Below are 27,854 nucleotides of genomic sequence, written 5' to 3' on the forward strand. Positions count from 1 at the left end.
GTCAGTAGGCTTACAGAGTGACCCACCCCAGAGTGCCTGGGCCACAGGTTTCTCTAATAGATGATCGCTTCTGGGTGGGGCTGTACCCACACCCTTTGGCCAGAGGCACAGATGGTACTGAACCTGGATCCAATTCAAACCAAGTATAGGAGCTTCCTGGAAATTGATGGGGGTGGAGGAGGCTGTGTCACAAGCCAAGATTGCTGGACACAGGTCTCCAGGCCTCTTCTCTCATGGGCACCTGCTCTGCTGCATAGGGCCAGGATTTTCAGGTTGAAGTCTGACCAAGGCCTGGTTCTGCCACTCCAGGCTGAGCGGTTCTGAGCAAGACTCTAGCCAGCCCCTGAACTGCCTGAAGCCTTGGGTGAGAAAGCTGTGATTGGATGACGGGGTTGTCTCCTTCGAGTGGCAGCTGGTGGAGGGTCTCAGGCCACAGGGCAAAGGACTCAGAGGCCTTCCTGAGCTGATGATGGCTGCTGATGAGGTGTGGCTCCCCCGGCATCTCTCACGCATGCGCTCTGGTGGTGACAGATGGCAATCCGGACGCTGGGCCTCCCTGCGGAGGGAGGCACACACCACAGATCGAGCGTCTCTGCCTGTGGTTTTATGGGAATTTAATCAGGGCTCATCTTGGAGGCTGTTTGGAGGCCAGATTGAAATGGAGTAATCTAAACAGCAAGCAAAGGGAAAATACCACTCCGTAGGGCCTGGGAGAAATGATTCCCACAGAGCAGCCGTCTCGAGCTGGGGGCTCTCACTCAGAGGTGGGGGCCGACTGTCCGCCCCTGGTGAGTTGCTAAAGGGCTGTGGGCGGGAGAGGAGAGAGCTGGAGGGGTCCTGGGGTTGAGGCCCAGGCCTCAGGTCCACCTGTGTCCCTTGCATTGTGTGGCCTGCAAGGCACCGTTCCTCTGGAGCTGCTTTGTCAGTGCTCAGGTGGCGCTCTGGCAGCACTAGCTGCACGCCAGCCACTGTATTAGCTAATTTCATCCTAACGATGACCGTGCGAGAAAGGCACAGATCCCAGCCCACAGCGGGGAGGACGCTGACATGCACTGAGACTAGTTGGTTAAGACCGCAGAGCTACTAGGGGCAGCGCTGGGATTTGAACTCACCCCATTTGGGTATCCTCTTAGCCAGTGGCTCCTGAATCCGGCTCCCCACCCCACTGTGTCCTGCCTTCTCCACCCACACTGTCCCTGAGCCTGACGACAAGGGGCCGAGGCCACGATGGAGGCAGTGGGGGGCTCTGGCACTGCTCCCGGGCGCCCTCTGGTGTCCAGGCGATGACAGTGTCCAGAGAAGGTCCCTGATGCCCACTTGGGAGAGAGACCAGCAGCTCTCTTTCAGTCATGGAGTCTCTGCCCCATATGGTTATTGAGGAGACAAAAGCCCTGTCCTCTTTGAGCACAGCAACACATTGTAGTGGAACAGAACAGGGCTTTGGCACTGACAAGCCTGTGCTTAAGTCTCAGCCCTGCCCGTGTGGCCTGGGCAGGCACTGACCCCTCTCAGTCGTTTGCTCACCTGCGGGGCAGGGTTGCCATCACCTCTGGGGAGCAGGCGTGCGGGAGGTCTGGCCCTATTCACTGCAGCAGTCGAGGCCCAGAGTGGGGCACCGGGTGCTCTCAGCTCCTCTCCTTGGTCCCACAGGGCGCCCGCGGCTTGGACGGGAGGCATGTGGCAGAAGCTGGTACTTAGTAATGGGGCCTGAAGTCATGAAGGACAAAGAGGACTGGGGTGTGGCCCCCTGAGGACTCTTGCTTCTGAGTCAGGGCCAGCCTCCAGCCCTGATTTTGTACAAGAGGCTGGAGTTCTAGATCAACCCACCAGAAAATGCTTCATACACCTACCGGCTGGACTTGTGAGGAGCTGGGTGTCCTCCCCGACTCCAGGCCTGCCCCACCCACAGGGCCGAGGGTCTGGTGTCAGGGAGGACACTGCACCCGACCAGGCCTGGAGCAGGTGGCCATAGAAGAGGCTTGGACCCCGTGAGCTGACGGGGAGGCGGGGGCTGTCGGATGTGCCCTTTCAGGACTTTGGGGCATCTGGGAGAAACATTGTCCTCTTTTTCATGTCAGCCTTCTAGCCACCCAGGCAGAGACCCCATGTTCAGCTGGAGGTGGGGGTCTGCAGAGCAGGAGGGTGGGTTGGGCACGCCCTGTAGGGCCAAGGTGGGCCCCGCCTTGGCATTGGGAGGCAGCTGGTCCTAAACCTGGCCCAGCTCTGGGGACTTAAGTGAATCCCGAGTCCTGGTGATTCTCCCATTTCTCCTCTTGCCCAGAAGGTATGAGGAGAACACACTGGACCTGGCCTGGCCCTGGGTGGGCAGCTTCTCCTCTCCTTGTTGCTAATCCTCCCAGGGCAACTGTAATGTTCCCCTTTTTCAGTTGAGAAAATGGAGGCTGTGGACGAGATGCCCGACTTCCTGCTCATCTGCTGGCACACGGAGGTGCTCAGGCCTGCCCCATGCCTCCTTACCCTGCTGGGAACCCCTGTTTCCTTCTGACCCACAGATCTCCCACCCCACCCAGCCCTGATTGCTCCTCCAGGCCTGTCCCCGCAGCCCTGTGTGTGCAGGGCTGACCTGGGCCAGCAGGTGAACCAGACACCATCTTTGAGACCTGCCGCTCCCTTTCCCCTTGTTGAGATGACTGACCTCTGTAGACTTGAGACTCCCAGGAGCGTTTTTCCCCCTTCATGCTCAGTCCCCCAGTGCTCAGGTAAGAAATCTCAGCATCTCTTCCCTGGGACACAGTTGGACAGACAGATACTCAAAACACTCTTGTTGGTCAGGTTGATCAGAAAGTATCAGACAGCGGTCATTTATGCTTCAGTGTGAACCTGAGACCACCTAGTGTCTTCCCAGCTCAGAGAGATCTTGAGCTCTTGACGCCCACAAAACTGTTCTCTGTATTTTTAAAGATGAGGAGAGAAGCTTGGAGAGGTTGAAGGACTAACTGTGGGCCACTCCATGCCTCCGACTCAGTCCAGTGCTCTATTTCAGTGGGACGCATGCCTCTGCAGTGGTCCTTTCAGAAGCAGTGCTGTGGTGAACCTGGAATCAGACGGCCTGGCCGTGTGCATGTAGACAAGTTATATAACTGCACAGAGCCTCAGCTTTCCTGTATGTAAAACGGGGATAATGATAGCGGTCCCATCCTCACAGGGTTATTGTAAGGATTAAACTTGGTTATGCATTTAAGGCATAAATACTCAATTGATGGTAATTATCCTAGGTGACGCTGTGTTGTGGGTTTCAGACCACACCCCGTACTTCTTTTTAGCAGTAAATGCATGCTGGCATCCTTGATTGTGGCCTCTGTGACTCCGTAACTAGGTCCCCAGCTCTGCTCCAGGGCAGTGCTCCCCCTCCCTCCATCCTTCCCGAGCACCCACACCCACATTTGTAAAAGCATCATGTGTGATTATTTTTAATTACATCAGTTTTGTGGATTTATTGTGAAGTTCGCATTACAGTTGTCCTTCGGATTGGTTCCAGGACCCCCCATGGATACCAAAATCTGAGGCTGCTTAAGTCCCTTATGTGAAATGACATAGTATTTGCACATCTCCCTATATACCTTAAATCATCTCTAGATTGTTTATAATACCCAATACCATGTAAATGCTATGTAAATGGTTGTAAATATGATATAAATGCTATATACTTACTGGCACATGGCAAATTCAAGTTTTGCTTTCTGGAACTTAATGGAGTTTGGGGATTTTTTTTCCTGAATATTTTCTCTTCATGGTTGGTTGAACCCCGTGATACAGAGGGCTGACAGAATACAATTTTTTTAAGTATAATTTTTATTTTTAAGAAATTTCAGACTTCCCAAGAAAAGTTGCCCAAAATGCTACAAAGTGCCTGTATACCCTTTGCACAGCTGCGTCTGGTGTTAACGTCTCCTGTAATCATGAAACAAGTCTCTAAGCCAGGACATTCCCGTCAGGAGCAATACTGTAATTAAACAATTTCTGCACTTGTCCTGTGCTACCCCATCCCCTGTCCCAGATCCCGTCTGGCCATCCTCCTGTGGTCTCCCCCTACCTGGAAAGGGGGCTACAGCTTGTTTGTCTTTCATAACCATGACACTTTGGAAGAGCCTTGACTGTTTATTTTGCCGCGTGTCCCTCAGTTTGGGTTGATGTTTTCCCCTGATTAAGTGGAGGTTCGTAGAGGTGCTGCATTTGGGGCAGGGGCGCCGCACCAGCAATGCTGTTCCCGCCTCTAGTCAGGAGGGCTTGGCGTCGGTATGTCTTCCCTCTGGTTAACTGATTATTTTGTCAGACTGGTTGTCGTCTGCAAATTTCTGTTTTTCCTCTCTGTAGTCGGCAGTTATCTCATAAGGAGATACTTTGCAGCCATCCTGTTTCTTGTCATGCTTTTGCTGGCCTTTTTTTTTTTTTTTTAAAGCATCCATTGATGGTTCTTGATGACAGCACTTGCTATTGTGATATTTACAAATCATCTTTATACAGAATTTTAAAAAGCAGGTGTGCTTCCCTTCGCCCAGTTACACTGGAAAGTGACAGGGACTTCTCAGACATCTGCGGGTGGGGGCACCTCATGGAGCCCCAGCATGATCTCGTGTGTAAACAAAGGGAGAAGCAAAGATGAGAAGTAAGAAGAAAAAGGAAAAATCAGGGGTTGTGTCAGATATGTTGGAGAAATTGGGACTGGACACATTTCTTTGCTGCAGGACTTCTCAGAGCCTTTAATGTGCTAATGTGAATCTTTAGTCTCCCAGAGGGAGGTATACTGAATTTTAGAAACTGATAGTTTAAATTCACTAATAAAGAAAAAATGCTAATTAAATTATGACACACTCTCAATGATGAGACACATCTCAACTTTAGAGATGGAAAATGAAAAAAAAAACAAACAAACCACATCTTAGAATCAATGAAAGAGGTCTGCTGACCCCTAAGCCTGCACAGATCTCTCTGGGCTTGAATTCCCTCTATCAACAGTCAGGGTCCTGATTGCCAGTGACTCAAACCTGTTTAACCCCCACCTCACTTCCCAGAAGCAGCTGCTCTTAAGTGTGGAATTCATCCTTCTAAGGCCCTTCTCATGCATGTGTAAATACACATGTGCTTTAAAAAAAAAATTGAAACAGCATCATATTATTTGTGTTCTCATATAACTTGCTTTTTCTCCCTTGAATGTATGTCTTGGCTTCTTTCCATGTCCATGAACATGAGGAAGGTTAGGTCTGATCTGCCCTTATTGATGGCAACATAATATTTCAGCATGTGAATGAAAAAAATCATAATTTGCTCAGTTACATTGGCCTCATAAAGCCATTCCAGTTTGGTCTGGATTTTTTCTTTGAACAAGCTGAGCTGCAATAACACAGGTCTTCTCATAGTTTTGTAAAACTAATCCCCAGAAGTGGAATTTCCCAAAGACTATTATAAACATTTCTCACTTTGCTGATATTGTTGGATTGTTCTTCCAAAAGTTTGAACAAATGTTACTCCTAATTGTGCAAAGCTGCCAGGGAAATAACTGTCTTACCATAATTTGCATTTCTTCCATTATTGGCAAGAGTGAGCATTTATTTCTTCATGTGTGTATTGTCCCTTTGCGTTTCTTCTGTGTCTGACTCCTTTCATGTCATTTGCCCATTTTCCTGTTGGGTTGTTGGTCTTTGTCTTACTGATTGGCTAGGACCCTTTTTTGGGTTAAGTTGTCTCACTCTTTAAAAATACGGACTGTTTCATTGCTGGAAGCTTCGTGTTTGCACTGGGGCCAAGCTGACATTTTCTGTCCTACTTTTAGAATATGTCCTGCCAGAGAGAGCACTTAAATATTATTTTTAAGAAGCCTTGAAAACAAAAAAAAAAGCTGCTGCGTTTTGGGAGTTGGAGCCGAGCGGGGCAGCAAGCCTTTGGGTCCAAAAGGGGCCATAAATCAGTGGAAGCAGCTGCCGTGGAGTTAATCCGCGTTTCCAGCAGCCGTTTCCATAAGCTGGCATGGGACTCAGGAATGTCCCTGTCTCCGCCTAGGCCCGTGTCTGGCTCCCCTGCTCCTGGCCTCAAGCTCGCCGGGTGCAAACAGCACGTTGTCCCCTTGTCGAGATGAAACAGGTCATTAGCTGAGTCAGCCGGGAGGGAAACTCCTTGTCCAGCTGGCAGGGCCACATCAGGCCTGTGGCCTTTGTTCCCCTCTGTCCCTGCCCAGAAGCAGCCACATCCCCCAATTTCAGACTGGCTCCCCGCCCTCCAGCGTCTCCCCCGACAGCCTGCCTGTAGCCGGGGAGCTGGGGATCAGGCTGCTAGCGAGGAGGTGGCAGCTGCAGCAGAGCCCTCGGGCCCCTCAAAAGCCTCCAGGGAGCAGGGTGGAGGCGGCCGCCACTGTTGAAATACCATGCCAGTGTCTCCAAATGATATAGTCAAGGCCCCCCTTTGAAAAGTCTTAGTAACCGAGCATATTGCTGCGTAACAGAGAACTCCAAGCTGCGTGGCTTTCAGTAGACCCCGTCTGTTATCAGTAGGTCAGAAGTCTACCTGACGTGGCTGGTTTCTGGTCTCTGGAATCAAGGTGTCAGCTGGGCCGAGTTCTCGTTGGGAGGCCCCGAGGAAGAACCCGTTCCCAAGCTCACGCTTGTGGGCAGAAATGAATTCCTTGTGGCTGTAGGACTGAGGTCCCAGTTTCCTGGCTGGCTGTCAGCAGGGGGCCGCCCTCTGCGCCTGCAGCCCCCGCGTTCCTTCCCACGGGCTTCTCTACCTGCAGGCCAGCCGCAGCTGTCCAGCCCTCCCTGAGCCTCAGATTTCTTGACTTCTTCTTCCAACAGAACTGCTTTTCAAGGGCTCACGTGATTTAGTCAGGCCACCCAGATAATCTCCCCATTTTACGATCAATAATGTAACATAACCTAATCACCATATTTAAAATCGTTGTATTTACTGTCCCTGGGATTATGCAAGGTATGCTGGGGACAGAATCTTTGGGGCCGTTTTCGGATTCTGCCTGTCACACTGAGCAAACAGTACACTTAAGTGGAATTTGATTGATATTAGATATCTCTGTGCCCTGTGGTCTGTGCTGGGCATCTTAGGGCACGTGGACCCTGCCCATCCCTCGCCTGGTGACGTCTCAGCCCTCCCACTCCACACTGCAGCTCTGCCGAACCTCACTGGCTACCTTCCTTTCTTCTGACCTTGAAGACAGAACTTAACCTCTCAGCCTGTTTCTTCCTGCACACAGTGCAGGTGACAACCATAATCTCCCCCTTGGCATCACTAGAGGAATCAGCCATGGGGGCTGAGGCCGGCTGGTGAGTGGGGCGGGGCTGGCACAGATCCGCGTATCTGGCTGTCATTTGAAGTCGGCCTGCCTGTGTGCCTCTCACAGGTCAGCTGTCAGCCTCCAGTCACCCGTTACTGTGTAAGCCGAAACAGTGACTCAGAACAATCACAGGTTTGTTCTGCCCACGAATCTGGGGCTGGACTGGGCTCAGAGAGTGGGTTCTCCCATCAGATCCCATGTGGTTGTTCAGCGTGATACCCGCAGAGTTGCCCAACTTCTTGGCAGCTCTGGGCCCCTGAGGTAGGTGTGTGCCCCAAGAAGGAGAGCCTTGTGGCCTGGGCTTGAGAGCCTGCACACTGCCGGACCCCACGCTCGAGAGCATGCAGTTGGGGACATACAATGGGAAGAGGCATGTTTTAGGCCTCACAGCTTTGCACAAAGCACAGCCTCTGTGTTCTCACTGCGTACACCTGAGGCCTCTGTGTTCTCAGCTCTGGGGGCCCCACACATACGGAGGTGAGCAAGACAGTCCTGGTCCTGCCAGGGAGATGGACACCCAGCAAAGCTTCATGGCAGGGTGACCGCATTCCAGTTGGTGGGGGGCACACCCTGGGGCCCTGAGCCAGCACCCAGAGGCAGGGTCTTGCTTGAGAAATTGAGTGAAGCCTGTTTTGTCCAGGGCTTGATGGAGGAGGTGAGGGGGGCTGGAGGTATAGGCAGGGCCTTGGTCTTGGAGGACCTTGAGGACTGGTTAAGGAGCCTGGACTTGATCCTGAGGGCAGCAGGGCCGGGAGGGGTGTGGAGTGGGTGGTGCCGCCAGGCTGGGCCTTCACACAGCACGCCTGCCCCTCTCCCCCATGTGAGTGGCAGGGACAGGGTGAGCCCATCCACACTCAGGAAGGGTCACTTCTCCCCTTGAGGGTCCTGCGGGGACCCCCTCAGAGGGTCCTGCCAGGAGTACATCCAGGGCTGGCTCCTGAGCCCTGAGGCCTCCAGGTCACTGCCTGCTCTGTGCGGCCAGGGGCCTGGTGGACGGGGCCCTGGGCTTCCTGCATGTCCACTGTCCTCACGTGACCTTCCAAGGTGTCAAGCCCTTCTTCCCCTCAGACACTGGGTGAACTGGATGGTGAGCAGTGCCCAGAGTGCCCAGGGAAGGCTCGCCCCAGGCTGCCCAGGAACCTGGGTCCCGAGCAGCCCAGGAACCCGGGTGGCACTGTCCACTATTAGCCTCTCTCATCCTCCGGCTCCGTTTGAGCTCCTCAGTGCCTGAACAGCGGGCAGGGCCTTCTCTCCTCCCTTTTCCCAGAGAGGGGACCTCACGGGGCACCTGTGTCCTATACCTGATACTCCTGGACAGTCCTAGCTCCGGGGGAGCCCTCAACCCCATTGTAGGTTCCAAATGGACGCCCAGGTCTTGGCTGGGCCTCAGAGCAAGAAGGAGCAGACCCTACTCTGACCAGCAGCAGCCAGGCCTCACCTGGTGCTTCCCACTGCACGGTCACCCACGTGACTTATTTAGTCCTCACTGGGGTCCTCAGTGGTAGGTGCTGGTGTCACCCTCATCTTGTGGATGTGGAAACTGAGGCACAGAGAGGCAGCCAGCCCAGGGCCAGACGGTGGACCTAGGCTTGGAGCCAAAGCACCTAGGCCACCACTGCGTACACCCGAAGCCTGCGAGGGGCTACGAGGATGAGGATCTGCCTCTCCTGGGATCAGGCCAAAGCCCTGCAGAGTTCCAAGCAGTTCCCATGAGTCAGGCTCCCCAGTCCCTACATCCCTAGGGCATGCAGCTTCAAGGGCTGGAACATCAAAGTCTTAAGACAAAACGTATGATTCCAATTTCATCTCATCTGGGGCTATGAATGGGTCTAAAGAGACACATGATGATGTCACTGTCGTCTGATTGTTTCCACCCTTTTGAAGCCTGACAGATTTCCCTGACAAATCCAGCCTCTGAGCCTTGAGAGGCCCTCAGGCTACAGGGAGAGAGGAGTCACCTTCTGTAGAGGGAACGCAGAGTGAACTGAAGGTGGGTGTTGGGGCTCACTGGCTCAGGTCCGGTTCCTCAGTGTAACTGGAGGGACCCAGCAGAGGTTCCGACTGACCTGAAGGAGGGGGAGGGGCGTGGAGACCTGGGCAGTGAGGGCCCCCCAGGAGAGGACGCCTCCTGAGGACAGCAGACCACCACCCTGGGGAGGGCGCGTGGTGTGCTGTGACTGGATGCTGGAGCCCTTCCTGGCCAGGCGGGGTGGATGGGACAGTGGGAGCAGCAGAGCTGTAGTGAGGACGGGGAATGCCCTCCACAGGCCCAGGCCTGGCTCCCCATCAGAGACCAGTTCCAACTTCCATCTCATCTCGTCCATGAGCCTGTCATCCGCGCCCTTCCTGGACGCTGCCTCCTGGCCCAGGCCTGCAGTGCTCTCCCACCCCCTCTAGACTCTCCCGAGTCGCTGGGTGGCTGCCATCGTCAGGAGCCAGAAAGCCATTCAGATTCTTTTCAGAGCTGCTGTCAGGCTGAAATTTCGCCCAGAACACACAGAACGCCTTTCCTTGTCTGGAATTTGAGAGCACGTGCCTCCTGCCCCCTAACCTGCCCCCTGACAGCATAACAACAAGAGGAAGGTGACTTTGAACAACCAGGCACCAGCTGAGTCATGAGCACCGGAGTCTGCAGGTTGGTAGGCCAGGCCCTCAGGGCTTTACCCATGCAAGCCACGTGCCCACAGTCATCAGGGCTGTGCCAGACCAACAGTGCCACACGGTGGCCAGTCAGGGAGTGCAGGCCGCCTCTATTCTCTCCCTGAGCTGGTCAATTGTGCTCCCCCGAGCTCTCCCTTCTCCTTTTGTTTCCAGTGCTCACAGCTCACTTTTATTCTATCTCCGATTCATCTCACACGTGTGCACCTGTCAGAGAGTTCTTACAGACGGCTGCCACCTCAGAGCAGCGCTGGGCTAGGGGTAGGGCCAGGTCCTGACCCCAGGGAACATACCACCTGGTTGCTAAGTCAGAACCCAAACGTGGACATTTAGTAGGGTGCCAGAGGTGAGCACGCAAACAAGGTAGTGATGCAGGAGAGAGGTGCTGGCGGGGCACGTGAGGCTGCCAGCAGAAGATGCTGGGGAGGCGCCACGGGGAGGCGTCATCCTTACGAGACAGCTTGTTCTCCCAGGAGCTTGAGTGATGCTGGCTCAGCGGGTTGTTGCCACTGGTGGGAGGAGGGGAGTCCCCGAGGTGTGGTGGGTGGGTGTGAGGAGACAGCTCTGCTTGGAGCCAGAGTTTGGCTGGGGAGGATCTTGGTTCTCTGCTCTGACAGGAGCCGGAAACTGTTAGTCTGCTGGGGCTGCCACGACAGACTGCGTGGCGTAGATCACAGAAGTGCATTTTCTCACAGTTCTGGAGGCTAGAAGCCCAAGATCAAGGAGCTGGCAGGGCTGGCTTTTTCTGAAGCCTCTCTCCTTGACTTGTAGGCGGCCATCTCCTCCTTGCGTCTTCTCACGGTCTTCCCTTTGTTTGTGTCTGTGTCTGTCTCTTCTTCCTGAGAACATCAGTCAGATTGGATTATGGCCCACCCATAGGACCTCATTTTAACTTAATTACCTCTTTAAAGGCCCTGTCTCCAACACAGTACCACATTCTGGGGTCCTGAGGTGGGGACTTCAGCACATGAATTTGGGGGGTTACACAGCAGCCCATTGCAGGAAGGCAGACAGGGTCAGGTTAAAGGGGCCTAGAAAGGCTTTGAACTTTCAGTCCTGTCGGTCTTGGACAATTACTGGGTTGAGAGCGGCCCCAGTAGACAGGTGGGAGCTTTAGAAAGCTGGCCCGGGGTCCAGCAGCTGTGTTGGGTTAGAGGGTGGACAAGGTGGGCAGGATGCCAGGAATCCGGTGGCTTGTGGGTAGAGCAGCCTCGGTGGGGAGAAGATGCTTATGGGATAAGGCTATCAAGAAGGGGGCTCCTTGGTTAATAAACTCCAAGAGCATTTAGTCAGGCAACTGGGAAGAAGCCCCGGCACCTGTTCTGTCACCTCGCAGGAAGGTCATCTGGGGGCCACTCCTCGGGTGGGTGGTGCTGGGCAGGCCGGGGCGCTGCAGCTCCCCACACCCCAGGGCGGAGCTGCCCCTCCCAGAGGGAACTGTATTTAGGAACTATTTCATAATTTTAAAGTAGATTTTCTCATTATGGAAGAGTGGGGGACCCTGCGAAGCTGGTACTGTTGTCCTCATTCTCCAGCAAGGAAGCTGAGGCAGAAGTCAGGTCACTTGTCTGGGGTCACGCAGCCCATAGGAGGTGGGGCTGGGGTTCATGCCCAGGCAGCCTGAGTCCCCGCAGACCCTCTGGGGCTGTGCAAGGCTGTGGTGAGCTCTGAGAAGGCGCCTCCTCCTAGGTGTGCAGAAGGGAAGGCTGTGAGGAGGGAGGAGGCCTGACCCAGGGCTTGGAGCACAAGCAGGAGCTTCCCAGGCCATGAAGGGGCTGGAAGAAAGGGCTTGCAGGGCTGAGGGGCCCGCATGTGCAAGGGCCCAGGGCCTGTGAAGTCAGGGCGCTAGTTTCTCCTCAACTCTCAGCAGATGGAGTGAGGGCCCGGACCCTGCCCTGCTGACCCTGCCTGTGCATGCTCCCAGTGATGCAGGAGTCTCCCCACTGCACCGCCCGAGTGAGGCTCTTTTCTTGCCATACGGCCTGGGCCCCTGGGAATGGGCAGTGGCCAAGGAAAGCAGGACTGAACCCTGCTTTGAGAGCAGCATCTGGGGCCCTGGGCCGAGTATGGGTGAACTTGCCTTTTGATAAGGCTACCTCCCCCGGGCCGGAAGAGCTGGGAGCCCAGGCCGGTGCTTAGTTCATTCACTTGTCTGCTGGGGATGCACCCATGAACATGGTCGACAAGGCCCCGCCTTCATAGAGCCCCTACTCTGCCTGAAAGGTAGAGCCCCAAGCCAGGGCAGCAGCTTACCGACTAAGGACAGAGGGTTTGTATGGATCCAAACCTCCCGCCTTCACTGAGGCCCACTGGGATGTCGCCTCCTCCCTCGGAGCCCTCCCTGGTCTTTCCAGGATGCAGTTAGAATCCCCCTCATGAACCATGTGCTTCCGAGTGCAGGCCTGGGACTGCTGCCCTTCGGGGCTCCCCAGTCTGCCAGCCAGTAATCTGAGTCACACGCTCCCTCACCCCTGCCTCCTGCACACGGGGTTGGGGAGCTCCTACAGGCTCTACTTCTCTACCTGTTGGGAGCTGGGTGGTGAAGGGTCCCTGCCATTGCCTAACTCACGGTGGCACCTGGGAGCCCAGAGGCTCCCCCATCATGTGTGTGAGGAGGGTGTGAACAGATGGCAGCTCCAGGCCCTTGCCCAGCAGCACCCCCTTGCTGCTACCAAAAGCCAGCCTCTTTATCGGCATCTCTCATATTCCACAGCGCTTTTCCCTCGTCCTTGATTCTCACTGCAACTCCAGCAGGTAGACAGACATGGTAAATTGTGACCCCCCACTCTACTGATCAGGAGCCCAAGACCTGAAAGCCACGGGCATGCCAGGGCCCAGGAGGGCTGCTGGAACCCGCTTGCTGGTCTCCCGGCCCTGGTCCAGGGCTTTTGCTCACTGTATCATGCCCGCAGCTCCCCTCACCAGCATCAGTGTCTCCGTGCCTGCCTCCCTCTGCTGGGGGGCCTGCTGGCCCCAGAGTGGCCCTGTCTGCAGGGGTGGGGCCATTCACCTTGTCACCCACCATCCTTCCTCATAAAGGTACTGCCCAGATTTCTAAAAATGGGATTCCCTGGGCTGGGAAGGTGTGTGTGGTCAAGACCCTTCATTCCTGGTGCCCAAGCATGGTTCCTTTGGGAAACAACATGACTCTGCATGGCAAGAACCATTGAAATGATGATTCCAGGGCACCCTGGAGCCCCACCTCTGGGAGCTTGGCCCGTGGAGATGATTTAGCACAAACATGAAGTCTTATGCACGAGAGGTGGTCAGCCCTTGCTGTGTGGAGGAAAATTGGCACAAATATAAATGTCTGGCTTTAGGGGAACGTCACCAGTCGGGTGACCAGGAAATGCCAAATCATGGGAAAATACTGGTGCCAACAGCATCCAGTGAAAACAGTTAAAAAGGAAAGTCCAGCCACAACCAGAGCAAAGTAGATAAACAAGATGCTTCTGCAGGGGAAATCCTTCAGTGAAGTGAATGGCCTGGCTGAGAGGGGACGGATGTGACTGCCATCGTGTTTCCAGATGAAACAAACTGCAGTGTTTTCAGATGGAACAAACCGGGGAAGGGCAGGCCTCAGGGGAGTGGGGGGTGAGAACGTGACTGTGGCACGAGGGCCAGCCTGGAATGTGGGTCAGGTGGCACCAGGCACACTGCCCACAGGCCTTGCATCTGTCCAGATGTGGCCGCAGTGCCCAAGGAGCTGGCCTTGTGCGTACGGCACTGCTGAAGGTCAGTCCCTTCACTCACAAGCACTTGCTGAGCACCTGCTGTATGCCTGCAGTGTTCCAGGTCCTGGGCCTGCAGCAGTGAACAAAGCCCACCAGCCCTGCCCTCGGGGAACCAACGTTCTACAGAGGGAGACAGAGCCCCCACACACAGTAAGGTCCTCACCTGGCATGTTCCAGGTGAGTCCCCCTCTCTGCCCAGGATCACACAGTGGCTCCGGGCCCCGGGGCCCCTTCCCTGGTCTGTCTTCAGCTCCTCTTACTTCAGCACAGCTCTGGCTCATGGCTGTCATTCTCCGGGGCCCTGCCCTGCCTGGAAGCTGCAAAGGATTACAGCCCTGTGTGTCCTCAGGGACTGTCCCTGCCCTTGGGTCTTGTTTTCATCAGATATCATCTGGGTGAAGAAGTTAAATCTGTCCTGGAGAAGGGAGCTGAGGCAGAGTCTCACAGCTGTCCCCAGGTCCAGCTCCGCTGGCACAGCAAGAAAGCCAGGGAGGGTGACGCCCAGCACCCGACATCCCCCGAAGCTGGGTATGGACCAGTGGCCACGATTCAGATCCCCCCGCTCTCCTGTGGGTGGCCCAGCGGCCTCATCCAGTGTAGTAATAGAATTAGCAGCTGCTACTATGTGCCTGTTATGTGTCTGGCCTCCCAACAACCCTCTAGGGAGGCAGTGCTCGTTCCCATTTTACAGATGAGAAGAGCAAGGCCCAGCATTGTTCAGCCATTAGCCAAAGGTTACAGCTGATGAATAGGTTACCCCAGGTTCAAAGTTAGGCTTCAAAACTGTACCTTCAAAGTGCTTTCCCTGCCTCTTCCTACCCTTGGTCATCCTCTTGTGTCACCTATTTGTCACTGGTCTTCTGTCCTCTTGTTAGTTCTGTAGCAGCTGCCACCAGTTGCGTGAGAGTGTGGCTACCTGGCAGAATGGACGGGGCAGTGGTGTGACTTGGATGCCTGGGTTCTCGCTCTGACCCTGCTTGTGACTAGTGTGTGGACTTGGACTGTTCTCGTCCCCTCACTGGACCTAGTGGGACTTGCCATCTCCGAGGACCTCTGGCTTCACGTTCTCCCATGAGGGTGGCATAGAGAGAAGAGGGGGTGTTCCAGGTTCCCAGGGGCTGATGTTTCAGGGCTCTTGACAGAGAACAACCCACCTTCTAACTAAAAAAAAGCCTCTTTCCAGCTCCCATCCAGAAATAAAGATGATACATAAATAAGCAATAGTAGCCTTTTTTCGGGGAACCAGAAATAGCCTCCCGGGCTCCAGTGCTGACTGATGGAGTCTTTATTCTATTTGGGGGAGAAGAGCTGCTGGCGCAGCTGTGATTTTCCCATGGTGGAGCTGGAGGAGCCTCTCCTGTGGCCGTCCCTCATAGGGGGCGGGGCTGGCGTGTCTCCTGTCACCAAGGCACTGGCTCCACTGCCTCGGGGCCTGGTTCCTCCCTCGATCCTCCCACTAAGGCGGATGACGTCTGTGTCCATGAGCTGATGTCACTGTCCTCATCTCAGAGGCTGGGTCCCTTTGTGTGTCCAGATGGCAGCGTATCCTCAAGTAGGGCCTTTGCACTGGCTGTTCCGCCTGCCAGGAGCACATCTCCCTCACATCTCCCTGACCTGATCGCTCGCCTTCCTGTGTCCTTGCTCAGTGGGGCACATCCCAGTCACGCCCTCCATCTCCACTGGCACCACCTCGCACTTCCCGTGTCTCCTGTCGGCACCGTCTAGCTGTACCGTTTACTTACCCATCTGATTTACTGTATGGTCCCTTTAGCTGGAATGTCAGCTCCACGAGACAGTGTTGTCTGTGCTCCTTTGTTGCTAGATCTCCAGCTCCTGGGATCTGCCTGAGCCTCAACACAGTTTTCCTTTGGTGACTGGTTGTTGAAACCGAAATAGGAGCAGTACTTGTAATTTCTAACTTACTGTGACTTCACAGGCATGGCAGGATGATTTTGGCTATAAGCAGCCAGAAATTGGGTAAAACAATAGAGTCATCGTGGTCTGCTCTCCCCAAGCTCAGAGTTGGGACAGGCCCTGGCCGTGGAGCAGCCCACAGCCCAGTGAGAGACATGGTCCCTCCCAGTCTCTGCCCTGCAGGCACAGGACTGCCTCCCCTCAAGGCCGACCCCTCGGATGGTGAGTGAGCTTGACTATGGACTTTTCCAGCAGTGTGATCCGGCTGGTCTCAGTCCCAGGCCTACCGTGGGGAGGGAGCAGGGACGGCAGCCAGCGGTACCCGATGCTCAGGGTGTGGGTGGCAAGCTCCAAGTTAGCATAAAGGAAGAAGAGTGTGACACTGTGTACGTGGGTCCCTCTTTCTTGTTGCATTTGGTCCTTTGCCACCTAGGCTGGGTCCTGCCACCTCACAGGCCACCACCTCAGACACCAGAGCCTGAGATTTCAGAAAGGTGCGGTGTCTGTCCTAATGCTGGATGTGGCTCGTTCACTGGAAATGTCTTGTCTCTGCATTTCATCGAGACCCCAAACATGTCTCGGGGAGCGCTGTCCTTGTCCTTCTCAGATTCAGCCTGGACCCAGTGGGGGCAGGGGGTGGTGGACAGGGCTCTGCAAGTTTGCTGGAGAATTGAAGGAGACACTGTATGTGAAGCATTGATTTAGCCCAGTGTCCCGCAGGGAACAGGTGCTCGGTGATGTCAGCCGCCGCCGCCAGGGTTTTGTCTTATTTTGTTTTATTATTTGTATAATTCATATATCATAAAACCCACCTTTTTAAACTATAGATACAGTTCAGTGATTTTGAATACATTCACCAAGTTGTACAACCATCATGACTGCCTAATTGCAGAACATTTTCATCATCCTGGAAAGAAATGTTACCTGGATGCAGTCACTCCCCATTCCAGCCACCTCCACCCTAGTTCCTGGCAACCACCGATCTCCTTTATCTCCATGGATTTGCCTGTTCTGGACATTTCAGATAAATGAAGTCATCTGTTATGGCTTTTGTGACCAGCTTCCTTCATTTAGCATAATGTTTTCGAGGTTCATCTATGTTGTATCAGGAATCAGTGCTTCATTCCTTTTCATGACTGAGTATCACTCCGTTGCATGGATGTATCACATTTTGTTTATCCACTCGTCAGTTGATGGACAGTTGGGTTGTTGCCACTTTCTGGCTGTTACGAATAACGCTGCTGCTGTGAGCATTCCTGGACGGGTTTCTGAGTGGACATATGTTTCCGTTCTCTTGGTTATATATCTGGAAGGGGACTGCCGGGTCATACTGGAACCATGTTTTAACTATTTGAAGAACGGCCAGACTGTTTCTCAAAGCAGCTGTGCCATTTTACATTTCCACCAGCGGTGTCACTACACTTGTTACTGTCTTTGTCTTTTTGGTTGTAGCCAGCCTAAGAGGTGTGGTTTTAATCTTCATTCTTGATGGCCAGTGATATTGGGCATCCTTTCCGGTGCTTGTTGGCCATTTGTATGTCTTATTTTGGGAACTGTCCATTCAGACCGTTAGCCCATTTTTTAATTGGGTCATTTTTGGGGTCTTTTTATGGTTTAGTTGTTAATAGTTCTTCATATGTATTTGGATACTAGACCCTTAACAGATACATGATTTACAATGTTTCCGCCCATTCTGTGGGATGTCTTTTTACTTTCTGGTAGTGTCCTTTGAAGCAAAAAAGTTTTAAATTTTGATGATGCCCAATGTGTCTATTTTTACTTTGGTTGCTTGTGCTTTTAGTGTCTGAAACCACGTCTAATCCAAGGTCATGAAGTTTTACACCTGTGTTTTCTTTTAAGAGTTTTATAGTTTTAGCTTTTATGTTTAGATCATGATTACTTGGAATCTGTTTTTGTATATGGTGCGAGGTGGGGCTCCAGCCTCATTCTTTTGCCTGTGGATATCTAGCTGTCTGAGTACTGTTTGTTGAAAAGAATATTTTTCCCTTGGTCTCAGTACCCTTGTGAAAAAATTCAGTTGATTATAGAGGTCTGATTTATCTCTGGACTCTCAGTTCTATTCCATTTATCCATATATCTGTCCTTTTGCAAGTTTCACACTGTCTTGATTATGGTAGCTTTCTTTTGAAATTGGGAAGTGTAAGTCCTCTAACTTTGTTCTTCTTTTTCAAAATTGTTTTGGCTCTCTGGATCCATTGTGTTTTCATACGAATTTTGTGATCAGCTTGTCAGTTCCTGCAAAAAGAAAGCTGGCATTTTGAAGGGGATTGTATTGAATCTGTAGACCTGTGTGGGGGCGTTTCCAGCTTAATAACATTAAGTGTCCTATCCATGAACATAGCATAGCATGTCTTTGCATTTATTGAGGTCTTCTTTAATGTTTTTTAACACAATGTTGTAGTTTTCAGCTTTTAAATCTTTGCTAAATTTTTCTTTCTTTCTTTCTTTCTTTCTTTCTTTCTTTCTTTCTTTCTTTCTTTCTTTCTTTCTTTCTTTCTTTCTCTTTCGTTCTTTCTTTCGTTCTTTCTTTTTTTTTTGATGATATTATAAATGGAACTATTTTCTTAGTTTCATGTTTGGGTTGTTCATTGCAAGGGTATGGAAATACAATTGCTTTTTGTATATTGAACTTGTAACTTACAATCTTGCTGAACTGGTTTATTAGCTCTAGTAGATTTTGGGGGGGGGTTGTGTTTGTGTGTGTGTGTGTATTCCTTGGAATTTTCTATATGAGATCATGTTATCTTGCACATAGAAGTTGTTTTACTTCTTTCCAATCTGCATGCTTTTTATTTCACTTCCTCCCCTAATGGCCCTGGCTGGGACCTCCAGGGCAGTGTTGCTCAGAAGCAGCAAGAACAGATGGTCTTGTCTTGTTCCCGACCTTAGGGGAAGCGTTCCAGCCTTTCACCGTTAAGTATGATGTTAGCTGTGGGTTTTCATAGGTGCCCTCTATCAGATTGAGGAAATTCCCTCCTATGCCTAGTTTGTTAAGTGTTTTTATCATAAAAGGGCGCTGGATTTTGTCAGGTGCCTTTTCTGCATCTATTGATGAGATCATGTGGTCTTGTCCTTTTTTCTGTAGATATGAAGTGGACACTTTTTCTACTAGGGAGGCCGTGGTCAGCGGTGTGGACTTGGGAGCCAGTTGCCCAGGGATGACCCCCAGCTGCACCCCTTACTTACTGTGTGCCTCTGGGCAGGGAGCCTTCTCTGTGCCCCGTTTTCCTTGTCTGTAAGATGGAGGTGACAGCCCCGCCTTGTGGGGTTCTTTGAGAGTAAATGATTGCTTAGCAGACTGTGTGGAGCAGTGTCTGGCACCTAACAAGTGGGGTTTATTGACTGTCGGCTGCTGGCAGTGACGTCACGTGAAAGCTTTGATGGGCTGGGCTGGGAGGGCATGTGCAGCGGGGCATTGCAGGGGGATCTAAAAGCCTGGCAGATTCACCTGCTCTGAAAAATCTGGAAGCTCTGACAGGAGGTGGTCTGTCAGACTCTAGGGGTCTCTGAGTCTTCCCCTGGGAGGACTGGGTCCAGGGCAGGGCCCCTGCCAGGCCAGGTGGGCGCCTGCCACCACATCCTCCAGTTTGTTAGGCCTGGAGCGCCCGCCCCGTTAAAGCTGGGCTGTAGGGGCTGCATGTTAACAGCTTGGAGCCTTTACACAGAGCCCCTCCCCACTCTACAGTCGTGCGAGGGCCTGCCAGCCCCTCCCCAGTGTTTCCACCCCAGCTCTGACTCTGGGCAGAGGATGCAGAAACAGGCCCCTGTTTAGGTAACGGCTTAACAGCTAAGAGCCAGGACCCCTCACCCCACCGTACCTCCCTGTTCTAATTTTCCTGGCTTCTCTTTTCCTGGCCTGCCACGTGAGCCTGGCTCCTTGTCCTGGCTCTGTATTTGACTGTCAGGTGACCTTGGGCAAAGGCTGCATCTTGGGCCCTCTGTTTCGGCATCTGTCCACTGGGACTCTGTCAAAGCCCTCGGAGGATGAAATCCGAATGCTCTGTGCAGAGGGCCAGCAGCTCCGTCCACCAGGGCTCGACAAACACTGACTCCCTCCTAGGGTCCCCAGGAAACTCTGCAACCCTCAGAATCCACCAACATTAGAGTTTGGACTTTGCTGGTGGGAAGCAGGGAGGGAGATGAAAACACTTTTTAATATACCCTGTGTAATTCTTGGCACTGGCTTTTATGAGATATGTGAAGCTGGATCTTACCTTGGTTTAATATACTGACCTCACCAGCCAAGTAGCTAGAAGCTGCTGGAGACAAGCTGCTTTATTGTTTACTTTTGGTTTGGTTTCCAAGTTTGGAGGGGTTTCCCCCACCCCACTAAATGCTCAACCTTTCCTGGCCCCTGTGCCCAGAAATACAGGGTGGTCCTACCTCCTGAGGAGCTGGTGCCCTACTGGGGAAGAGGGTAGACCAGAAGGAGTAATAACAAACCAGTAATGCAGTTTAACAATCAGCAGAGACATTCAGAATGCATTTTGTTTTCCCACAAATAACCTGCTTTGCTCACACTAGGTGCCTGGCACCAGGAGCGTCCTGAAGGACAGAGCAGACAGACCCAGCTCTCAGCTTTTCAGAAAACTAAACACTCCTAGAACCCCTTGGGTGGGCGCACAGAGGAGGCTGGCATCCCTGTGAGACCAGGGATTTGGGAGAGCGGACTTGCTGGCTCAGTGGGGAGGTCGGGGGTGCTGGGCCAGGACTGGAGGGTGATGGGTGTGCTTGAGTGTGGCCGATAGATGTGATAATTGTGTCCAGAGCTGCATTTTGTTTTCCGCCTCTGTTAGGTAGTGAGAGGGCGGGGCCCTGCATCTCCCCAGGAGGAGTCCCTTTGTGACTGCACACTCGCCCTCAGCGCCCTCCCCATGGGGTTATTTGCAGACTTCAGAGGTGATGTACGCAAAGCCCTCAGCGCAGTGATAGACCCCGGGTGAGAGCTGAATGTCTGGTGTCATTCCTGGGATTATCGTTAAGCCAACACAGTGTATGGAGGGGAAAGTCTTCATTGACCCAGAAAAGTGTTCAGAGTTGATAGAGTGAAAATTCGGGTTACAGAGCAGCATCCTGTTGGGAAACTGTGTGTGTGTAAATATCACGTGCGCAAGCGCAGGCTAAGGAGGTGGAGGTAATCCGGGTCGTGTCTGTGACTGTGTCTGGTTTTTACTTTTCTTTGATCTTCAGGGTTTGTTGTTATAATGTATATTGGTTTTGTCACTCCAGAAATGCTATCAGAAAATGTAATTAAAGAATATGCTCTCGTCCTCGGGGCACATGTGTGTTCCCAGGGGACTGCAGAGTGTGGGGCATCGGGTGGCGGGACAGGGACACTGAGGGTGGCCCCCAGGGAGTAGGCGGTGCTGATGTGGCTTCTCCTCTGTCCCCAGATGACAGGATCTGCTCACCGCCCTTCATGGAGCTCACGAGCCTGTGCGGGGACGACACCATGCAGCTCCTGGAGAAGAATGGCCTGGCTTTCCCGTTCAGTGAGTCCCGTACCCTGAGCTCGCTGGGCAGGTGTGGGCCGGGTGGAAGAGGGCCTTGGCTGCCAGGGAGGGCCTGGTCCTGGGTCCCTAGGTGGTGAAGGCAGATGCTCTCCTGCCTGGACTGGCAGCATTCATCCATCTCACCTGAGCATGGGTGCTGGCCCCTTCCCCGACAGGAGGGGCTGCAGGAGTTTTGAGAGCATCTCCCTGTGTCTGTCAGGTCGGGCTTGGTGGGTGAAAAGCCTTGCTAACTCCTCTGTTTTTCTCTCCCCACCCCTAGTTTGTAAAACCAGAGTGGCTCATGGCACCAACTCTCACGAGGTGAGTAGAAGATTTGGCAACTTGACTGCCCGGTCTCCACCCCTGCCATCTACCTGCCCCCTATGCTTGCAGCACATGGTGTCTCTCTGGGAACCTGCCTGGTCTGGTACTCTGGGAGGGAGCAGGAAGGCTTCAGGGCAGCCAAAACCATGTCCCTGGAACCCACACTTCCCTCGCTGGCAGCAGCACCTGCCTGCCAGCCTTCCACCTAGCCCTTTTCACCACCAAAAACTTCCCCTGCTGGTCAGTGCCTTGGGGTCTTCAGGACAGAAAGATGATTGCAATCATTCACGTGATTAGACTGGCCTGATGCAGAACAGGTCAGCCTGCTGGGAAGGAGCCACTTCTGTTGTTCACATGAGAACTCTGGAATCATACCGGCCTGTGACCAGGTCTGGCTCTGGGCAGTGCCAGCTGTGTGACTTTGGGCAGATGACCCAGCCTCTCTGAGATTCTGTCCCACACTAGTAACTGGGGATATGCTGGTGGTGGCTGTGAAGGATAAGGCCCCACGTGCTGCCGTGGGGCCCAGGAGGTGTTTGATCCACTGCGGTGGAACCTGTTGCCCTGGAACCTGCTGGGTCATTGCAGAAGGGGTGGGGGTCGTGGATCGAGGTGAGCTCCCTCCTCAGGAGTCTTGATTCCATGGAGTCAGCGCCTGCAGGGGAAGCTGTTTCTCCCCTCGGTCCAGCTGTCCAAGTCTGGCTCCAAGATACACACGTGTGCGATGTCTCCTCTTTCCTCCCCACCTGACCCCCGGGCCCTCCCAACCCACTGCGTGCTGTTTCAGGGAGGGGTTCCTCTTCTGCATGGGGGTCAGGAACAGAGCTCCGAGACTGGGATCTGGAGAGTTGCAGATTCCTGAGGGGGACGGCGGGGGCTTGTGTGCGCTACGGGCCACCTGCCTCCCGGGAGGCTGTTAGCATCAGAGGGACGCCCCCTCTGTCGGGGGGGGGGGGTACTCACCTACCTCAGAGGTGCCCAGGGGTGTTGAGTGCAGCAAGGATGCAGGACTCCCCTGTGCGTGTGATTAGCTTTACACAGGAAAGCGGGGCTTTCTGGTTGGGGACCCAGCCCACCCGAGTCCTACCTCTGATTCACCCGGTCCCTAGCTCAACCAGAATCAGGACTAGTTTGTTTTTATTTTATGTTCGCAGGATGGTTTGGTTCCTTATTTCGGCTTTAAGCCTGTGTAAGCATGCTAGTTTGCTCCACAGTGGAATACTCCCCCCTAAAAATAACAAACAAAAAAACCCCACTGAGCCATAAGCTATAAGGACCCCCAGCACTATCCCATGTTGGTTATTGATGCTGTTTTACAGGTGAGGGAATTGGAGCTTAAACATGACTTACACAGTGAGTGCCGGGGCTGGGACTTGAACTCACGTCTGGTTCTCTTACTTTCGTCAGAGGGCTAAGGAGACATTCCCTGTGGTGCACACGTATGCGCGCACACTCACGCACGCACGTGCTTTTTATTTCCTCATGCGGCCTGGGTCTCTGCTTCTGCCCTGCCCAGCTGAGTGCCAGGCACGCTGGAGTGACAGTTGATGTGAGGGGCATCAGCCAGTGTAGGCGGCCAGCTGTGCAGCCCTGTTATCCCCTCCCAGCAGCCCTGGGCATCCGGTGGCTTCTTCTTGGGGCCCTGTGGACTGAGGGATTAGCCATACCCCCAACACTGGCAGCTGGCTCTACTGGGCAGACTGAGCCTCAGCCAAAGTGGAGAGGTTTTCTCCAGTGGCCCTCTTCCCGTCTCTACCTCAGTCCCCTGCCAGACCCTCCTGTAGGATGGAGGCTTGGTCCCCAGAGGAGTCGGGACTGGGAGCAGCACGTTCCCATTTCTCAGGTGCTCATGTAGCTCACTCAGTGTGTAAGACAGCCAGGCTGGGTGCTGCTGGGCTCCATCCCGTTCTGCGCCCTGCCACTCTCCAGCAGCCACGAAGCATCTCAGGGCCTCAGTTTCCTCATCTGAGAAAGGGATGTGATGATAGGACCCACCCGCTGGTCACTTTGTGAGGATGACAGCAGGTGCCTCACGTCGTGTTAGAACAAGGCCAGACACGTCATGGGCGCTCGGGAGGCAGCTGTGGGCATTAAGCAGGCTTTGACCCAAGTCCTCCCAGCGCCTGACCCATTGTCTTCTGCTTCCTGCTGCTGCCCTCTCCTCGCCCCTCCAGTCTTCGTGGAGGAAACTCTCGGAGGTCCGAAGGGTTGAGTAGTACACAACCCAGGGGTGTTCCTTTCCTGAATGCAGTGTGAATAGTGGAGTTGTGCAGTGCACAGCCTGCTTGACCCTACATGGCAGACCTGATGGTATAGGATTTCCAAACCACCATGACAGAGTGCCTTGATCCCTAGGTGTTCTTCTCAGGTTCCACTCCACTCACCCTGGCTGGAGACTTCTCGGGGAGCCCTCATGCCGCTGGGCCAGGGATGGGCCTTGGTGGCAGTGTTCTGGGCAGGTGACGTGGCCCTGTGTCGAGGCTGAGGAGGTAGTGGACCCTGACAAAGCCCTTGGCCCCCTGTCTCCCCAGATGGCCATTGTGTTCAACCAGGAGGGCCTGAACGCCATCCAGCCACCCTGCGTGATCCAGAATTTCATCAACCACAACGCCGTCCTGTACAAGGTGTTTGTGGTTGGCGAGTCCTACACTGTGGTCCAGAGGCCCTCGCTGAAGAACTTCTCTGCGGGCACATCAGGTAATTGAGCCTCACGCTGTCTCTGGATGCCTGGAGCTCAGGAGCGTGCCTGGGACACGGCACCAGCCGCCTGTCCTTCAGCTCTGACCTTGGTCACCCTGTGTTATTCAGAGCGGGGAGAGGGGATCTGCAGGCTGGAAGAGCTCAGTAGGTAAGAGGTCTTAGAGAACAAGTGAGAACCCCTGTCCCACCAGGTCGTTGTAGGGGCTCCATCCATCTCAACCACCGTAAATTCCAGGAAGCACCCAGAAGCTTTCTGCACCCAGGCCTCTTCCTGGGGCTCCACATGACATGAAGCTCACAGGGAACATGCTGGAATTGATGACTGACCCTTCGGGGAAGCCAGGGAGGCAGGGGCCCCTCGTATGTTGAGTGCCAGAGCCCTGGCTACTTTATCATGCCTTCTTTTTCCAATTGGGAAACAATGAGTTACCTGCTGCTTCTGCAGTAGCCAAGGTGGGTGCGTGCTCTGTCAGGCGTTAGCACATGGGGCACAGGACTTCCTGGCTGTGGGACCTCAGGCAGGTCAGGAGTGGCACGGTCACATCGCTGGGCCCCCACAGGAGTGAGTACCACATCGGTGAGTGTATTTTGGATCAGTGGGTGATGGTCCTGAGTGTCCCTCAGATGTCACACAGTGGTGGTGTTTGCAGGGTGCTGCCATCATGCCATCATTTGGGACATCCGAGGGGGTCCCCTAAGGATGCTGAGGGTCTCCACACCCTCAGCTTTTCTTCATCTGCTCACCAGCACTAGGTGATCCTTGGCTGTTTCAAAAACTGAGTCTAAGATAAGGATTAGGTGGTACGGGGGCTGCTCAAAAGAATGTTCTAGTGGTTCTGAAGGCATCCCTAAGGCAGGTTCCAGAAACCTTTGGAACAGTGGCAGCATTCCTGAAATAAGCACGGTTTTCCGAGAGCAGACTTCTGAGGACGCCTGATTACCATGGCGTGGTTTGTTCTCACTGTGCGTTTATCTTTGCAAGAAAAACCCGCCGTCACTAGACAAAATACCCGGGCTACATTATCTCCCCCTGAGCAAATAGATGTGTCTTCCTGAAATCCCTCTGCTAGGACTTCCTGTCACCATCCGCTCCTCGTGGCTTTGAGCCCCTCCTCTTGGATGAAGTCCAGCTCTTGCGTCCTCTCTCAGCCGTTCGGTTAACACAACCCAGAAAGCAGACTCTTCGGGACTGCACGTCTCCACTTCCCTCTGAGTGCAGGTGGCCTTCCCAGCCAGGCGGGGGGCTTTCCGGGCTCAGGACATCCTTGTCCTCACTCCATCTCCGAAAGAAATTACCACCTGATTTCCTTCCTTTACACATAAAAAGTCTTCCCCAACCCTTTTCTCCTGCTTGGAAAGTGCGGGGCCAGTTTCCATCTGGGAGCCTCCGGTGGCACGGTGTGGACTCCGTCCTGTGTCTGAGGACAAGGGTGCCGCCTCTGTGTCTTCTTGTGGCTGTTTCCAGGTCACCAGCTTAACATAAAATGCAGTCAGTGGCTGAGTAAATGAGTGGGTGAGCCCAGAACTCACAGAGAAGTGTGTGTGTGATGCTCAGGCAAGCTGAGTAACTTTCAGTGTGTCCGTCCCTCTGTGCCCACGGCTGATTCCGTGTCCATTGTCTTCAGGGCATCATGCCAACGAGCTGCCATGGGCTCTGTTCTTTTTACACATGTATTCTCTTTCCGGATGAGAAGCACAGCATGACAGCAGCCTTTTAAGCTGCACAATTGAGCGGGAGGCTTTGGGGCTCTGGCCTCTTTGAAGCTTCCTCCTGGCTTTCTGGTTCCCGTTGCCCAGTGTGGCAGGTCTGCGGCTTCCCCTGTCCATGCAGGGAGGTGGGGACTCCTTGAGTGGGATTCTTTGGACCTGGGGTGGTGATGAGGACGCCGGCTTTCCCTCCGCAGCTGCTGTGTCCTTTTGATTTTCTGGTGCTCTTTGGGTTTCACCTGTTACCAGCTCTGAAGTCAGGTATGTCTTACAACCATGGGCATCTTGCTGTCGCTCCGGCTGGAACCGAAGTCACATTCTTATGGAGAAGGTTGAAGTTGGCCTGTGCCAGAGCCAGGAACACGTGTTCCTGCCCACGGTTCACAGCCCTGGGGAGATTGCTCCCCTCTCTCCACTAGTTCCAGAGTCGTGATGGGCACATCTCTCTGCTCCCCTTTCCGTGCAGTGGGTTTATTTCTGTTTCTTTTCCTCTGCGGATGCAGTGCCTTTATTACACTCTACCTCGTGGGCCTTTTTTCCTTTAGGGGTATAGAAAGGAATGGCACTGCCTACCACATAGAGCAGGGGTCGGTCAGTAGGCTTTTTCTGCAAAAGGCCAGAGAGTAAATATTTCCAGCTCTGTCATGCCGCAGTTGGAGTGTAAGAGCAGCTGTACACAACGTGTAAACAAATGAGCGTGACTGCATTCCAATAAACCTTTATTTTCAAATGTAGGTGGCGGGCCACACTTGGTGATCTCACATCTAGAGCCCCTCAGGTGTTTCCTTGAACCTGCCATGCGCTGAGCCCCGTGCCAGGGGCTGGGATCCAGCAGGGACCTAGCTAATCAGCTAAGTGTCCTGCCCTCCTGTGCTTATATTCTAGTGGGAGGAACTGCACCTCAGGGAAGAAGTAATAAAAGGGTAAATTGTGGCACAGATAAAGGGCCCCAGAGGGAACAGTGGGCACTGGGACACTGCTGGGCAAGGCAGCCAGGGCTGGCCCCTCTGCGGAGCTGATGTTCGTATGGGATCTGGGAGGGAATCTGGGAGCAGACCTGGGCCACCATCTGCGCCTGTGGCATGCTCCCTACTCCCCAGCGAGAGATGTAAAGATTAAGCAAATGAAGCTGAAGAAAGTGTGGCCACTGCTCACAGCTGCCTCAGAGAGTCACTGGGAAATTTGGGGGCTAAACTTGTCCCTTACTCTTCTTTTGAACCTATTTGTTTCATCTGTAAACTGGGGACAAAAGCACCCATACTGCTCCTGTTGCCCTCCCTCTCCTGGAAGGCATTATCTGTGGTTCTTCACCTGGGCACTCTGTGTCTCGAGACTAGACTGGGAGCAGAGTGGATGGGCCCCCAGATCCAGGGTGCTGCTCTGATCAAGGTGCAGGGGCCTGGCCAGGTTTATCTTGAGGGAACTGGGTATCGTGAAGCTGCCCAGGGAGCTGACACCAAGCGACGATCTGACCCTTTCTGACCTGTCTTGGCTTCCCTTCGCATCATCTCCTAGGTCACCAAGTGGCTGGAAACTGCTGCCACTCCCTCCAACTACCGCTCAGGCCACACAGGGGGAGGGCCTGAGAAGAGGGTAGCCTCCCTACCCTGCTGAACAGTCCTCTGGCCAGAGCCCCCGGGTCAGAGATAGCCCGGAGGAGAAACGAGTCCCCTTTGAGAAGGTGCACATTTTCGATCTTCTGGCCACAAGAAGCTGTTGGGTGACATGGTCTGTCCAGTTTGAGCGCCCAGTTCCTTCCCTTCCTGGCAGAGCTACACACCCATGGTGTTCCCTGTGGCTCTTGAAGGCTTCCCAGCCCCCCTGAACTTGGCTGTGTCCATCTACTCTGAGTGGCCTTTCTCTCTACCTAGGCCTGCTCTGCCACCCTGGCCATTGCCCTTGGGGACCCACAGGGTGGGTGGAGGCACCCTGAGCTCAGTGAGACTGGGCCAGACTGGGCTATGGAGTGAGAAGGTGGGCAGTGTCTGTAGAAGGCCCGAATGC

At 53.7% G+C, this 27,854-nt stretch overlaps 1 protein-coding gene across 2 annotated transcripts in view; it reads left to right on the top strand.

The window, feature by feature from the left end:
* ITPK1 (inositol-tetrakisphosphate 1-kinase) overlaps window positions 1-27,854 on the top strand; it is a 146,826-nt gene that overhangs the window by 106,238 nt on the left and 12,734 nt on the right. For both annotated transcript variants that reach the window (XM_074365107.1, XM_074365108.1), the window contains 3 exons: window positions 21,021-21,119; window positions 21,400-21,440; window positions 23,975-24,140. In XM_074365107.1, coding sequence (XP_074221208.1) covers window positions 21,021-21,119; window positions 21,400-21,440; window positions 23,975-24,140 — 306 coding nt within the window. The remainder of the gene's footprint in view (window positions 1-21,020; window positions 21,120-21,399; window positions 21,441-23,974; window positions 24,141-27,854) is intronic.

This window comes from Camelus bactrianus, chromosome 6, assembly GCF_048773025.1.
Source record: "Camelus bactrianus isolate YW-2024 breed Bactrian camel chromosome 6, ASM4877302v1, whole genome shotgun sequence".
Classification (NCBI taxonomy): Eukaryota; Metazoa; Chordata; class Mammalia; order Artiodactyla; family Camelidae; genus Camelus; species Camelus bactrianus.